The 13,851-nt window shown below is 39.2% G+C and overlaps 1 protein-coding gene and 1 long non-coding RNA gene across 2 annotated transcripts; both read right to left on the bottom strand.

The window, feature by feature from the left end:
- Window positions 1–2,419: 2,419 nt before the first annotated feature.
- On the bottom strand, window positions 2,420–5,778 carry LOC122574261. Its single transcript, XR_006318974.1, has 4 exons — window positions 5,608–5,778; window positions 5,008–5,092; window positions 4,586–4,696; window positions 2,420–4,333 (listed from the first exon to the last, which is right to left on the bottom strand). It is a non-coding gene; the product is annotated as an uncharacterized LOC122574261 (long non-coding RNA).
- Window positions 5,779–8,348: 2,570 nt separating this feature from the next.
- On the bottom strand, window positions 8,349–8,992 carry LOC122574258 (probable salivary secreted peptide). Its single transcript, XM_043741639.1, has one exon. The coding sequence runs from the start codon at window positions 8,926–8,928 to the stop codon at window positions 8,524–8,526; it is 405 nt and encodes a 134-aa protein (XP_043597574.1). The 5' UTR covers window positions 8,929–8,992; the 3' UTR covers window positions 8,349–8,523.
- Window positions 8,993–13,851: the final 4,859 nt, after the last annotated feature.

Here is a 13,851-nt window from a genome sequence, read left to right as displayed (position 1 = left end):
TATTTTTTTTCGATTCGAGCTCGTAGATCGAACAAACTTCGATTCACTGTTAGCCACCTTCAGTTAGAAACTTCGATGGTTCGTCGATGCACTCAGAGTAAACGTAACGGTGTTAAATCGGCGCACGCAACGACACTATAACACAAACCGACCGCGGGTAAAAGTAGTCGCGACGAATTATTTAGCCGCTACAACGGACACTGATCGAAGCACAAACTCGATTATTGGTAAATCTCGCGTAATGCATTCGTACCGGTAGTGATTTCCACCATAAATAAGATACACGCGATCTAATACTTCTGGTATATAAACCACAGCTTGCTCCTTTCTTGCAGTTTGTCCTTGTGAGCGATTCGATATTCTCGTCCTGCTAACCTCTCTGATGTAAACGAATAAAATGTCACACGGCACAGATATCCCGTAAGGGTGCTTTACACGAGTCACGTTTAATCACTGTCAACAGTTTTGTTTCCTTTCCACTACTCTTTTCGCTGTCACTCTCCCTCTCCGTTATACGAATTGAAAACACGCGAGACAGACACCGGTAAGCACTGCGGCCGACACGATCGTGACCGAAGCGAACCGAACGAGATACGAGCGCTCGGTTCGAGTGGACCGAACGAACCAGTGTGTTACACCGGCAACTGATTTGCTACCGCAAAACAGTCGGTGAATACTGTTTAAATGGATGTTCTGTCACGATGCAATCCCTTCGTCTGTTTTGATCTTAGGTACAAGCGTGTATCTGTACTCTTTATTTTCACGAAGATCGCGTGGATTCTTTCAATCGCAGTCCGGTTCCGTGGCTGCTCGCTCGTCCGTTGGCGGGCTTCGAATGACGAGCTGCGATCGCTCCCCACGCAACGCTCCGGCTCTCTCACTCGTTCTCACTCGTACCTTGCGCATACTCTCTCTGTCACGTTCGTAAACGTTCCGTCTCGTTCTATCACTTACTATCTTTCTCCCTTCCGCACGTGAGGCTTTCGCTGGCTGGCGCACACTCTCTTCCTCTTTCTCTTTCTCTCCTGACGATGCAGCCAAAGGAGAGCAACGAGGAAAGAACACGTTCGAGCGTATGCCTAGTAGCGTGTGTACGACAAAGACGAAGAACAACGTGCGCAAGCGCCAAGAACGTACATACTTACTGGTGCTATCTGCTAGGCGGTAAAAGCACCCCCGCGAGCGCAACTTCCGTTCAGAGGAGGAAGAAGCGGGAGTCCCCGCAGCACCCTGCTGTAAGATACAGGGGGTGCGCGACTACCTAGCGCACCGAATACGTGCACACAAGAAAGATCCACCGCTATACGAACCTATCTCCTCGGTTGCGCGCGAGAGAAACATTTTTAACACCGATGAGGCGGCTCAGCCGGCCATCTCATTAAGGGTGTGCCACGGTGCAAGGGGTATGTTGCACTCGCACGATGCGTTTCGCCAAGCACGCAATTAAAAGTCGCACTTTCGTCGTCATTTAAAGTTGTTGTACGAAGTACGAAAAACGCATGAGACGCGAAACTTTAAGTAAACCGTTTAAAATACCTCCTCGCCTTTGACAGAACTTACAGCGTATTTCGAAAGTTTTACTCGTATTTTGAAGAATTTTAAACAGTTTCTGGGAATAACTGTAGCATTTCATGATTCATTTTTTAAATACATTTTCTACCAATTTATACCGCTTCTTTTTTTTTTTGTTCATTTAGTTTGTTTATGTTTAACCTCTGTAGCAATTTATTATTGCATGCACGCGTTGCCTGTTCCTTAATTGAATAAATGAAAACATGCAAATTCTCCATATTGGTTAAACGTTGATTTTCGATATTTTCGTTTAACTTCGTGTAAACAAAATCTCTTCTCTAATATTAATCAAATATAGTAGTTTTGTGATATATTGGATTGAACAAACCATTTTTCATTTTTTATCTTCATTCTACTTTTCAGTGAATATATGGACAAAACATTCTTTTTTTTTTATATTGTATAAAAATCATTACGTAAAAGTTATAAAAAGTAATATCTACTGTGACTTATGGAAACAATGTTTTAATCAATTCTAGAAATATTTATAATAATAAAACCTGAATTATTATGTATGTGAATGGATGTTTATTCGCACAATGTGGAATTTACACGTGGAACGTCACTGGTTTAATTATGATTTCTTTGTCAACTCTTCCTTTGTGCCAACTATTATTAGTATTTACAGCAACTCATAGTTTCTATTTTCGATCAACTTTTATTGTTGATTATCTAAAATTAATTACGATATCCATTGAGGTTCAAATTAATTCATTATTCGTAAGTGAAGATTGAAAATAATAAAGGTTTTTATCTATATCATGATAAAGTTCGTAGAAAAGAATGTAAAACGTGATAGATAAGTAGAAATTTTAATAGCGCGTGATTTAAACTTTGAAACCAACGTGAGAGTCTAAGATGTACTAAAACTTGCAACGGCTAACTTGTTCGGTGTTAGCTATTAAAGTCCTCTTATCTAAAAACTCCTTTAAAAGTGTACTACCAAAAAAGACGGCACCACAGTCCACAAGAAGCTAGCTTGCCTTGGTGACTTGGGAAAGATCGTATCTCTCTACTGTTTATCGACTTCACTCGGTAGTTACGCGTGCTTTCAATGCAATTTTTCAGTAACAAGCAACCTGTCAATATAGGGTAGAAAATTGGCCTGTTTTATTTTTTGAAAGGTAAATTGCGACATTTTTATTGCTAGGTATAGAATCTTTCGAAGCAATCGATACTCCGTTGCTATCAGAGTTGCTTAATATACATAGAACTTTGCTTACGAAATTTATTCGATATAATACATTTACAACTCATTTAAAATGTTCATGTCCTAATGAAAACTTTCCAATTAATATGTCATATTAATATTTTATATACTGAAATTTGAGTATCAATACAATTTTCAATTAATTTCTCGTAGCACAATATGTTTGAATGCAATGATTAGCATAGTGCAATTTTCAAGCAAATACATGTAAAGTTTCAAACATTAATGAAGCTCCCTTCTTCTCCTATTATACATTAATTTAGCACTAAAAATATTTTAAAAGAATAATTTCTGATAATGCCTCCCATAATTATCAATTTCTTGTGAAAACGAATCATTGAAACGTAATCGTGTTTTGCCAATGTTTCCCTCATTCAAAGATTCAACTACCGGAAGTCATTCGAGTAAAGTTTGGGATCAGACCGTGTAGAAATGTTCCATTACCTCGTTTCTATTTATGAATGGAGTATATTTTATGCATGAATAGTTGACCCAAATTCATTGGTATTCATATTTCAACAATTTCTTTCTGCAACATCGTAATCATTATAATTTTCTGAAATTATTCAGACGCCATATTGCGTTAGGATGAATTACATTTATGTAACGCACTCTTTTTATAATTATTACGAAATTATTTCGCATGTAAATAAAAATCGCTGCGGAAACGATTTTGAGAAAACAGTAAGTCGCTTAAATGAAGTTAAACTAAACTGTACAAAAAGATTGCAGTTTTAGTATACATGCATATGAGTAAGTTGTCTGGTAAATTACGATCGATATGTGGTAGAAACGACGTGTCGACGATCCTCATTTTTCTCCGCCGCTCTAAATAATGAAAGTCAACCCAGTCTTGGCAAATACCAGCCAGACGAGGAATTGTTGCGTGTTGCCTTGTTCCTGTCGTGTTCATTTTTGTTCGTTTCGGCCTGTCTTCGAAAGACAACCGTCCTCGTCCGTGTATTGAACTTTCTTCCTGCGATTAAATATTTAACGCCTCGATCGATACAGTTCCGTACATCCACGGTCTGCGACACGAGCTATCTGGCTGTTCTATACGAAACTCTTCTACTGACCAGTCGGAGAAATTACTAACCGACCCTTTGCTTTCCTCGTACGCAAACACATTCGTGTGCGTCACTCTCAATCTACTTCATCCTCCCTTTTCAAGCGACTAAAAACATTTTCTTGTATGAGACAGTCGAAGTGGCGGCACCCTTGTAAAAATATCCGAGACACCCTTGAAAGAGGTCCTCTCAAAAATTCACTTATCATAACCCAAACATAAATATGTAGATCGTTCATAAAGTGATTTATAGTATTCTTTATAAAGTTTCATGAACGAAATTACCTACGTTACCTGCACCTTAAGACTTAAGGGGAATAAGAAAAGGAAAAATTTTAATACTTACAAAATCTACCGTTATTATTTATTACCGCAAAAAGATGTAAATGTTTCGTAACAAAGCTACACCTGTAACCATTGTATATAGTAGCCTCCATTTAGCAACTTCGTCATTTTCCTAATTAAGTTTCGATATTAATCCGTTCCTAAAAATTATTTATATTCATCTTTAGATAATAGCTTAATAGGTGTAACGTATTATTATTAAGATCCATAATCGTATAAATTACATAGTACAAATATTTTAAAATTTATCATATAAATATATAAACGATGTTTCTCCCTTTCTAGACAGTTCTCCCTCAGATCGATATACGAAAGGCGCGTAAATGTCAATATTTATTGACGTGAACCCCTGTATCCCTTGACAATGATTGCCTTTGCTGTAGTTCACCTACCTGTCCTAACACCCACCACTTTACGTCCTTTTACCTTTTCTAACTCTCGCACGATATGTCATGCCATTTTCTTGGGGCGTGTTATAATTTATCTTCGGCAGTAACGTCGCGCTGGAAATGTAAGAAAGGGATGTTTATAACCGTGATTTATTACGTGAAACGTTTTAGAAAGCTTAAAAATACGAACTTTACAGAAATATGAATGTAGCACGATGTAATTGAAATAAAAAGTATCAGGCAATGTATTAAAAAGTGACATTTTTCTATGAACGTGTCCTTAATTTTTTCGTTTCGAACGTGTATTACATTTGTTTCATATGGACAAGTATTTAGAAGTACTTTTGTTCTGCGGTACATAAAGCTTTTAAACTGGTTGTCCCAGTTTTTTCTGAATTTTAATTCTAAAATATTCCACTACTTACTTTTTCAAACCGTTCATATTTTTATTGCAGTTATTTTCTCTCTTTGTTGAATGAATTAACTGACTCTAGTACATTGACCGCGCACCTAAAATAGAAGTTAAAGGGTAATTAGCTTAACACGATTAAGGTGGTTTAAATAAATCCCCAATAGTGGTAACAAGTTGAATTCAAACGTAGTTAAGCTTTTAGAAACAGGAAGTTTAGAAATATGTGATTATGATATATATATCATTCAAATTATTTTCAAGAAGGCTCTACTTTATAATCGCTTATTTATCGTAATTTAAGTTGGATATGCGTTCACAGTTAACACTACATTTGATATGTTCTTAAGACATCCCTTTTAATCACTATAGATCTTATCGTAATATGATTTTCTTTACAAAGAAATCGATCAAAGGGTATTAGTCAAATTTGTTACTTATGTACATAAACGTAAATTAGTTGGTCAGAATATCTAGAGTTCATACCAGTTAACGAGCTGACCGCATGGGACAATACAGTTGACTTACGTCGTGGCCGTACTGTGATCTTGCATTTGCGGCTAATCAGCAACTGAAATTGGATTCAAAGGACTTACAGCTGGTATCGAATACATACCCCTAAATGTTCCTATAGTTGATACACCAACGATACAGATAGCTACATGTAGGTACATCTTAGTAGTATCGAAATAATATTCCAAGTTTTTCGGTTCAAATCCTCTTAATCATCTTTCCTGTAAATCATAATTAAGAAATTATATAAACCAATACAAATATTAACTTAATACCGTAATTAATAACATTACATTAAGGTGTAATTTCATCTACGTGATGTAGAAAGTTGTCCGTTTTCATTAATCATTTCCACATGTTGGTTAGTGCCGAAACAAATTTATAGAACACCGTGTATCTATTTAATCACTTTTATCGTGCGATACTTTGAAATCGATGTATACAACTCGTCAGAAGCATGTACTCAGCTCTCGCGCGGATGAATCTTTAACTTCATCAGCTTTTACAGTAGGTTTGCTTGAGTCGCGTCTCGAGGATCAAACGGAAAATGCAAGTCAGTTGGCCAATCCATTAAAACCATTTCATTGGAGACTTGCTGCGTAATGTCTATAACTCGACTGACTTGCATTACGTCGGTGATATTTCAGGTAGCATATGCCGAACGCTCATAACCTGCTTCTCTTTCGCGTTATTTTAGTATCTACATATGGAAAATAAAAAAGATAATATATCTTAAAGCGAATCATCTCCATCTTTTTGTCTTAGCTTGTCCGAATGTAGGGGAAATTTATGTTACTATTTTACGTCAACTCTTTTGCGCTTCGGATCTAAATTTCGATAAACAGAAGAAACACGTCCTGTTATTTAGCTTAGAGTCTGAAATGCTGAAACTGTAACTACGGCTTTCCGTTTAAAATTGCTCGATAATGGTCGTTGCGGTTTCGGATCGATGGTCGGTTCTTTTGTAGGTGCACCAGGGTGTACGGTCGTGCAAACACGCTTTCATTCGTTCGTTCGTTTTCGCCCAATCCTGTCATCGAATTGTCTGTCCGACGTCGCTTCGCATGCACGTTTGTTCGTCAGTTTCGCAACTTTACAAGCAATAACCAAAAGCGTGCGGGACAGGTTTATGACTAGGCGCGGTGGTCCTTACGCTTTCGCATTACGCTCGACTGACAGCTGCGGTCGGATGTTCGTGATGCGTGCACGCTTTACGAGCCATAGGTCTTCTTATCAGAGCTGATTGCATAGGAGGAAAACTACTTTATATTCAAAGAACCGACCTTCGGTTTTATCAGAGTTTCCATCATCAAATTATGGCTTAAATCCATCAAGATAGGAAAGAAAATATAATGACCTGTATCCAATATGAGATATGCGATACCGTACTTGTGTGGAACAACGAGTTTCCCGGCATATCAATTAAGCGAAGATCGATATTCGTACAAAAAAAACATCCAGAGAATCTAGAATAGAACTCTATAGTCCATGTACATATATACATACTCTATAGTACATATATATATATACGTATATGTATATATGAACGCACAACCAGGTGTCAAAGAAAGGAACTCTAGATTTCTTTATATACAGAGCTATTTTTAGTCAATCATCATGATAGTAATGGGCGACGTTTTTATCCTCCGGAACATATGCTGTGATTCTTTTCTATATCCCCGGTATGGCGTTTCCCTGTAGCACCTAGGCCAGTGATTTCTGATTGCTATAAGTAAATATGTACTAAATTATTGACCACTCTGTCTATATTTTGAGAAAATATAGCGCGAAAGTTTGCAAATTATCCACTTATTTCCTATGTGTTTAGCCACAGTAACGGAATAACTATTACAAGATAGCTATATCTCGAGTTGTTTATCAGAACATTCATGCCGCGTATCCGAAATAGAATTATAAAGAGGACGTTCTACCGCTACATCGAAAATACGAACAATGACCCTGAGAAGAACTAACGAATTACTTACAGCGGGTTATGCAAACAACAGTCAGTCTATACTCGCGTCTCATGCTTGGCAACGGTGCACGTTCCACCCTATTACTCGGACAACTTTAAAATGGAATTCCATTTCGCTGATATTTAAAGTGATTCACGAGCTCGTTTCTATTTACGAAACAGATATCTACTGACTTCTCAGTGTCTGTCGTCGTTAAAGAACAATCCGTAAGAAAGAAAACCGTATTTCCCCCTGGAGCGAGGGCACCTTTTGAGAAGGTTGGAACTGCTGACAAACTAGGCACTTTCTAACTCGTTGCGTGGGTGAAACAGAGATAGAATAAGTAGGTTAACGAAATGGTCGTTCGCAAGCTTGAGATACCGCCACCAATTTCAGTGGCCCTCAACTCGATTCGAAGTTTCTTCTAGGCGGTACGATCCCCATGGTAGAACGCGCCACGAAGCGACAACAATTTTCCAGTCGGTTGTTCCTCCTTCGTGCTACCACGCATGCATGCACAAAATGTACTTTGCACGTAAGCCTCGGAAACGGAAGATCACTGCCTCTTAGAAACGTCTGCGAGCTACGCCGGGATTGCGAATGCTACGCCGAAGAAGCGGAAAGGAACGAAAGGAAGAATTATCGGGAGCCACCGTTGGGAACGGGGTCTGCTTGATTAAGGCATACAAGAAAGACATTCCATCAGTGAATTCCTCGCAATCTGTTTTTCGACGAACGTCCAGTCGTTCCGCCTCAGCGTTAATTGCATTATTATCGACACCAGGACTAAATAACTTTTCTTTTTCTTACGTTCTCGATCTTTCTTGCATGTCCCGCATTCTTGACTTGCGTTTACTTAAAAACTAGTATTTATATATTTCTATAACGATTACTTTTTGATCGATAAATTTTATTATATTAAATAATTGACATATTTACTTCAAAATTAGACAAATTCTTTAAGATGTAAAAGGTTTTACACGAAAGGAACAAGTAAACTTTGATTTGCACGTTGCATTCCATAAATATATCCAAACAGCTGTGTTCGTGTCAGTCATACCAGTTCAGTATCGTGAGTATATCTCGATGACGAAGTTGATTCCATGACCCCTCTGGCTCTTTAGTCGGATGGTAACGTTCTGGTTTCCTGGGCCACCGTTGGTAATGCTGGCGTAGGCACCGTTACCATTGATTTTCTGATCAAGTGCCTGGATCATGGTGATCTTTTCCCACCTTGAGACGTTGAATGTTTTTTCCTCGACGACGATCCTTCCCCAGGAAGAATTCTTAACGACACTCTGTCTGAGTACAAGCCTGTCACCAGGCATTCTGTACCCAACGATCAAGTTGTGTGACTTGTTTGTGTTGTTGGCGGCATAGTGACCGACTTGCGGGGCCGTGTTTACTTGCGCAAAGATTACAGCTATGGCAACTATTGCCAAGTAAACGATCGTTTTTTGCGCTCCCATGTTCGATACGTTTGCGAAAGATTCGTACAAGTTCTGTGGTTTCGATTATGTTACTTTGTACAGACTGAGTTTTAATATCTGCTGGCTGCTTAAATATCTGCACCGATCGGCTTATCAGTTACCTGACTTATCGCGATATGTTTGTAAGAGTGTACTTGTTCATTCTGGAAAGATTTGTTCTAGGAAAGCGCACTTGTTGACGGTGATATTGTTTTCATGTCATGTATGATAACATCGATCAATTATCGCTTGCGATAAATAAATTACCTTCCCAGAATTAAATATCACTTGTTAAAAATAAATAAATCGCCTAGTTTAGATGTTCTCGATTATAAAACATAAACACCGAATCTTATTTGTTCCACGATTATAGAAAGATACATTTTTCTAATTAATTTTATATTTCAATTATCAGTTCATTTACGAACGTTGACGTCGTTTCTGACTCATTCTCGAAAACACAACAAAATTGTTCCGCGTATCATGCGCAAACATTTTTATCTCTCCGCCATTTATGAAACGTGAAACACATCTCTATTACATGTGTTTCTTTCTTGGAAATTCAATGTAGAATAATAATTTATGAGAAAGATTCATATACCGATATATTTTCAAATACAAGCGATAATCATCATTATCAACGATAGACCACCATGTGTAAGATGTTTGACCTCAATCTCGTAATAGACGGCGATCTCTATAATTCATGAGCATCCAACTCTATCTAATGCTGTATCCTGCTGTGTGTACTCTGTTCGCATGCACGCATACGCCCTCGGATTCTATGCACCTTCGATAGGTTGCGTTCACAAACTCACGGCATGAGGCCTTTGAAAGCATCCATATAACGTATTATGGAATGATTTAACTCATGCTTGTCTATGTTATAGCAAAAATAGTCTAAATAACTAATTACACCGGCGCAACGTAATTTTGAATACGGAGAATATACTCTACGATTCAAAGTTCGTTTATGGTGTTATTATTTCCATGTATTTTGCACGTATAATATGGAGAATCAGATCTGTCCACGAATAAATATTTAACATCGCCATTGATACTTTGTATGCTCAGCTGATAGGATTTTTATCATTTTACCGCATGGTTTTTCGAGCTTTCGTTATACGCCACGGCAGACCGCGGAATTTCGCAGTTGGCGCTCTACATTAACAGCTCTCCTGACTGCGAGAGCTGGTGCCGCTTTGTCAAGGCCGTTGTAGGTTGTTTGCTCAGATGCTTGTTAACCGTGTGAGCATCCAATATGTTACCTCGTGTATGCACTTAGGTTCTGCATCGAGAGTAGATTCACTCGGATCATTAAGTCAATTGCTGGATACACGATGACAGAATATCGGTGGTAACAGCTACGACATGCATTCGCAGATGGAAATTATACCGCTAACAGGATGTTGCCTAAACTTTTGGTGCAGAAATAAAATTCGACTGACAGATCGCTAGAATAATTTCTATTATTAACCTGTTACAACATGCGTTTCCTGGAACTGTTTAATAAAGTGACGGCGAGAAACAACCCAATAATAAGCAAGTTTTGTCACTTTCATTTCCGTGAGATTACATATGTTTATGCTTACAATTGGATCTTTCTCGCATGTCTAACTAAGCTCAAAGTACATATATGTATAGTAAGCGTGGTAAGCGTATAGTATAGACGTGCATATTTCACAAGACAACCAACATAGAAACCTTGCTTTCATACGCTTACAAACATAAATACACAGGTAAGAGCTCGGTCTCTACTTTCATGCACAGAAACGATGATGCACGATACGAGTGCACTTACATTCTTCATTCTGTGAACGAACATTCGGTCGATTCCGGAGCTACTTGAATCTAACACGCTGGGCGGAAGACGATATATCGACGACAATATACTTTTACCATTAATTATCTGCTTGTGTTCGAAAATCCGAGACGAGGGTCCATTTCAACCGTTTTAACGAGCTTTCCGGTAATGCTGATCCAAGGGGTGAATCCGTTTTCCTAGTCACTCGAAACGTCTGCCTGTGAACGCAAACCGGTTGAGTCACGACAAATTTTCTATTGGTCATTCGCGAACGTTAGACGTTCGCATCTATCGCCGCGTTCAAACATCTACGGCATAACGGATCGCGTTTTGTCGAATAATAATTAATACGTTACGATGAAATTTAATTGGATTATGATAAGAAGGATGAATTGGAACACGGTTCATCGGATCGATAATGCGAAACAGCGGGGATTTTCATTGGAGCAACGGTAATTATAAATCGCTTTGCGAAGAGGAGAATGGAAGAATCGTGGGAGTATGAGGCTAAAGGGCAGGGATAAAGGGATAATAAGCGTTGAGGTTACCCGTTGGGACAATTAGGCGAACAGAAAAGTTCCATCGCAGTTTTGTAGCCTCCTGACCGCTCCTATAAGAGTCAGAATGGCAGCTACTAGTTTTCTCCATTACTCAAAGCCGTTCGCATCTTTCCAAGAATTAACATACTATATTGGACTCACACAGCGCATCAGACGGACGTGTCTGCACGAGTAACTAACGAAACGTTTATCCTTATCGATTATTCAAACACTAACATCTGTTAATACGTTGATACGTAAAGTGTATGATTAGCAAGATGATCGAAAGTAAATTTTTCTTAATTCTCGACGTAATTCTTTCCTTTAAAACACCGTGTTGTTAATCGATTGATCGACCGCGAGGATTTCGCGATATTTCGTCGACATAGTTCGCTTCAAATACAGAATTTGACGTTTCTCGAAAGTCATTGTTACATCGGTAATTACACAAACGTAATCGATCGGCTGTATGTTTGTTTCGAATCGAAATGGTGTATCGTGAATCCGTTATTCGTTGATCATACATTATGAAGAGAAACTCAGCTGCATTGAGCCGTGATAGTTTTGGTTTATGGTGTTCCGATCATCCCTATAGAGTTGCATGCGGCAGCGGCGTGCATTTGTACACGTAATTTGCATTCGTCGCAATACGATAAGGTTAAATAGTTACTCCCGACAACCGCAATCCCAACGTTCTAAACATTCAATCGATTCGCTTGTATTATTACGATAGACCGTAACAATCTATCGTGTTCTTGTCCATCGTTATCGTCGTTGCGATCCTTCTCGCTGCATAATAAATATACTTCTAATTACGAGATCGATAAACAAACACTATGTAAATCTAAAAATCTGACAAGAGGTCAAATTGATCGAGTTCACAGCGCAACAAGGTTTCGTTAACCTACAATTATCTCTACATTTTCGATCAAGATATCCTATCCAGTATGGCATGACGATTACGATAAAAACGGGAATTATGGTGCACTATGAGAAGCTCATCGAATCGAAATTCTCGATAGATCCGTAACGTGGATGGCCGCAAGTTCCCGACTAATCCTCGGGAAGCTCAGGCTGCAACGATGTCGATGCGCTTTCAGGAAAACGACGTGTGCGGCCGTAAAGTCATCGAACGACGTCCCGACGGCCCTTTCCCTGTGCGGGTAATCCTCGTAGATTGGCGCGGTGCAATAATTCGTCTGATATCGGCCTCATGGGGGCAGGACCGAGAGGGGTGTTCAACGACCGATATTTTTTCCTCGAGAAGCGCCGGCCTCGATTTGTTACATGCCTTACCTGTCGTGCATCCTATCCTGCGTTCACCGTGCCAGTCGCCCTGAACATTCTCTTTATACGCCGCCACCTTTATACATCGTTAAAACGGGCAGTCGCACCGCGCCAGTAGTAAAACCGCAGTAAATCGATGTATAGTTGCGACGACGATGCTTAAACGCGGCAAGGGTTGAATGGGAAGCAGAAAAATGAGAAAAACGAGAAACCGACCGAACCTCTGCTATTCGAGTGCTAAAATGCCTCGAAATAAATGAACGGTGCAACACAAATATATCGAATCTCCTCAAAATTGTTCTAGAAATTGGAAAGATGTATCTTTGCAGACATATCTTTGCGTTTCATGTGTAGTGAAAGATCCGTTCGAACGTCGTCACGATGACAGAAATTAATACGGCAAACAGAACTTTTCGTTCGTTTGAAGAAAATTATGTAATAAAGGAAAAGATTCCTCCTGCGAGGAGCTAGACGCCAGCAACTTAATTAAGACCTCTCGTCGTTGATCCTCCTACGAAATTTTCGTCGTCCGTTCTTCCGGAAGACATGACAGAGACGAGCAAGAAGCGGAGAGACAAACACGGAATAGCCATGAACGCAGGAAGACCGGAAGGTGCTGCGAGGTAGCGTAAACAATTGCCAGCACAATTAGGAAACGTTTGTCCGTCTGTGTTTATCGAAGGATCCGTAACTAGCTAAGGTAACACCTATCCATTTGCTACTCGGCAACGAAGCTTCGGTTTGGTCATGCGGACAATCTACAGAAATGTTATTGCGTGTTGTGAAACGACGGATTCGTCAGAAAATCGATTATGACTCGAACGGATACTTTCGCTCTTGATGTTATCCATCTTCGAGTGCGTTATACAATATAGTCTGTTGTCTGCCGTCTTCGACGAAATTTCTTTTTACTGCGAAAAGCTTAGCCATGAGTCAATCGCTTATCCTTATCTAGAATCGTTCCATAATCTAAGAAATTCTTATCTACCTATGAGTGATAACGAGAAGTGGAATCAATCAAATAAAGATCTCGCAAGAAACGTGCAATTCAACGAATTAACTAACTTGAGTTCTTCAATGTTAGCAGAAATTCGATTTAGATCACTTGCAGCTAAACGATCAGCATCGGTATAAAACGGATATTTTTCGTTCTTTGTAATCGGTAAAGAACAGAATCGCTAGTTTCAGGCAGACTGCCCGGCAGATTATACGATTACGAGTTATGTCAGCGAAAATGGAGTTATTGGCGCACCAAGCACGGAGCATATGCCATGGAAGAACTTGCCCTGACGT

This window comes from Bombus pyrosoma, linkage group LG2 (genome assembly GCF_014825855.1).
Source record: "Bombus pyrosoma isolate SC7728 linkage group LG2, ASM1482585v1, whole genome shotgun sequence".
In the NCBI taxonomy this organism is placed as follows: domain Eukaryota; kingdom Metazoa; phylum Arthropoda; class Insecta; order Hymenoptera; family Apidae; genus Bombus; species Bombus pyrosoma.
This window is presented reverse-complemented; position numbering and strand designations above follow the sequence as displayed.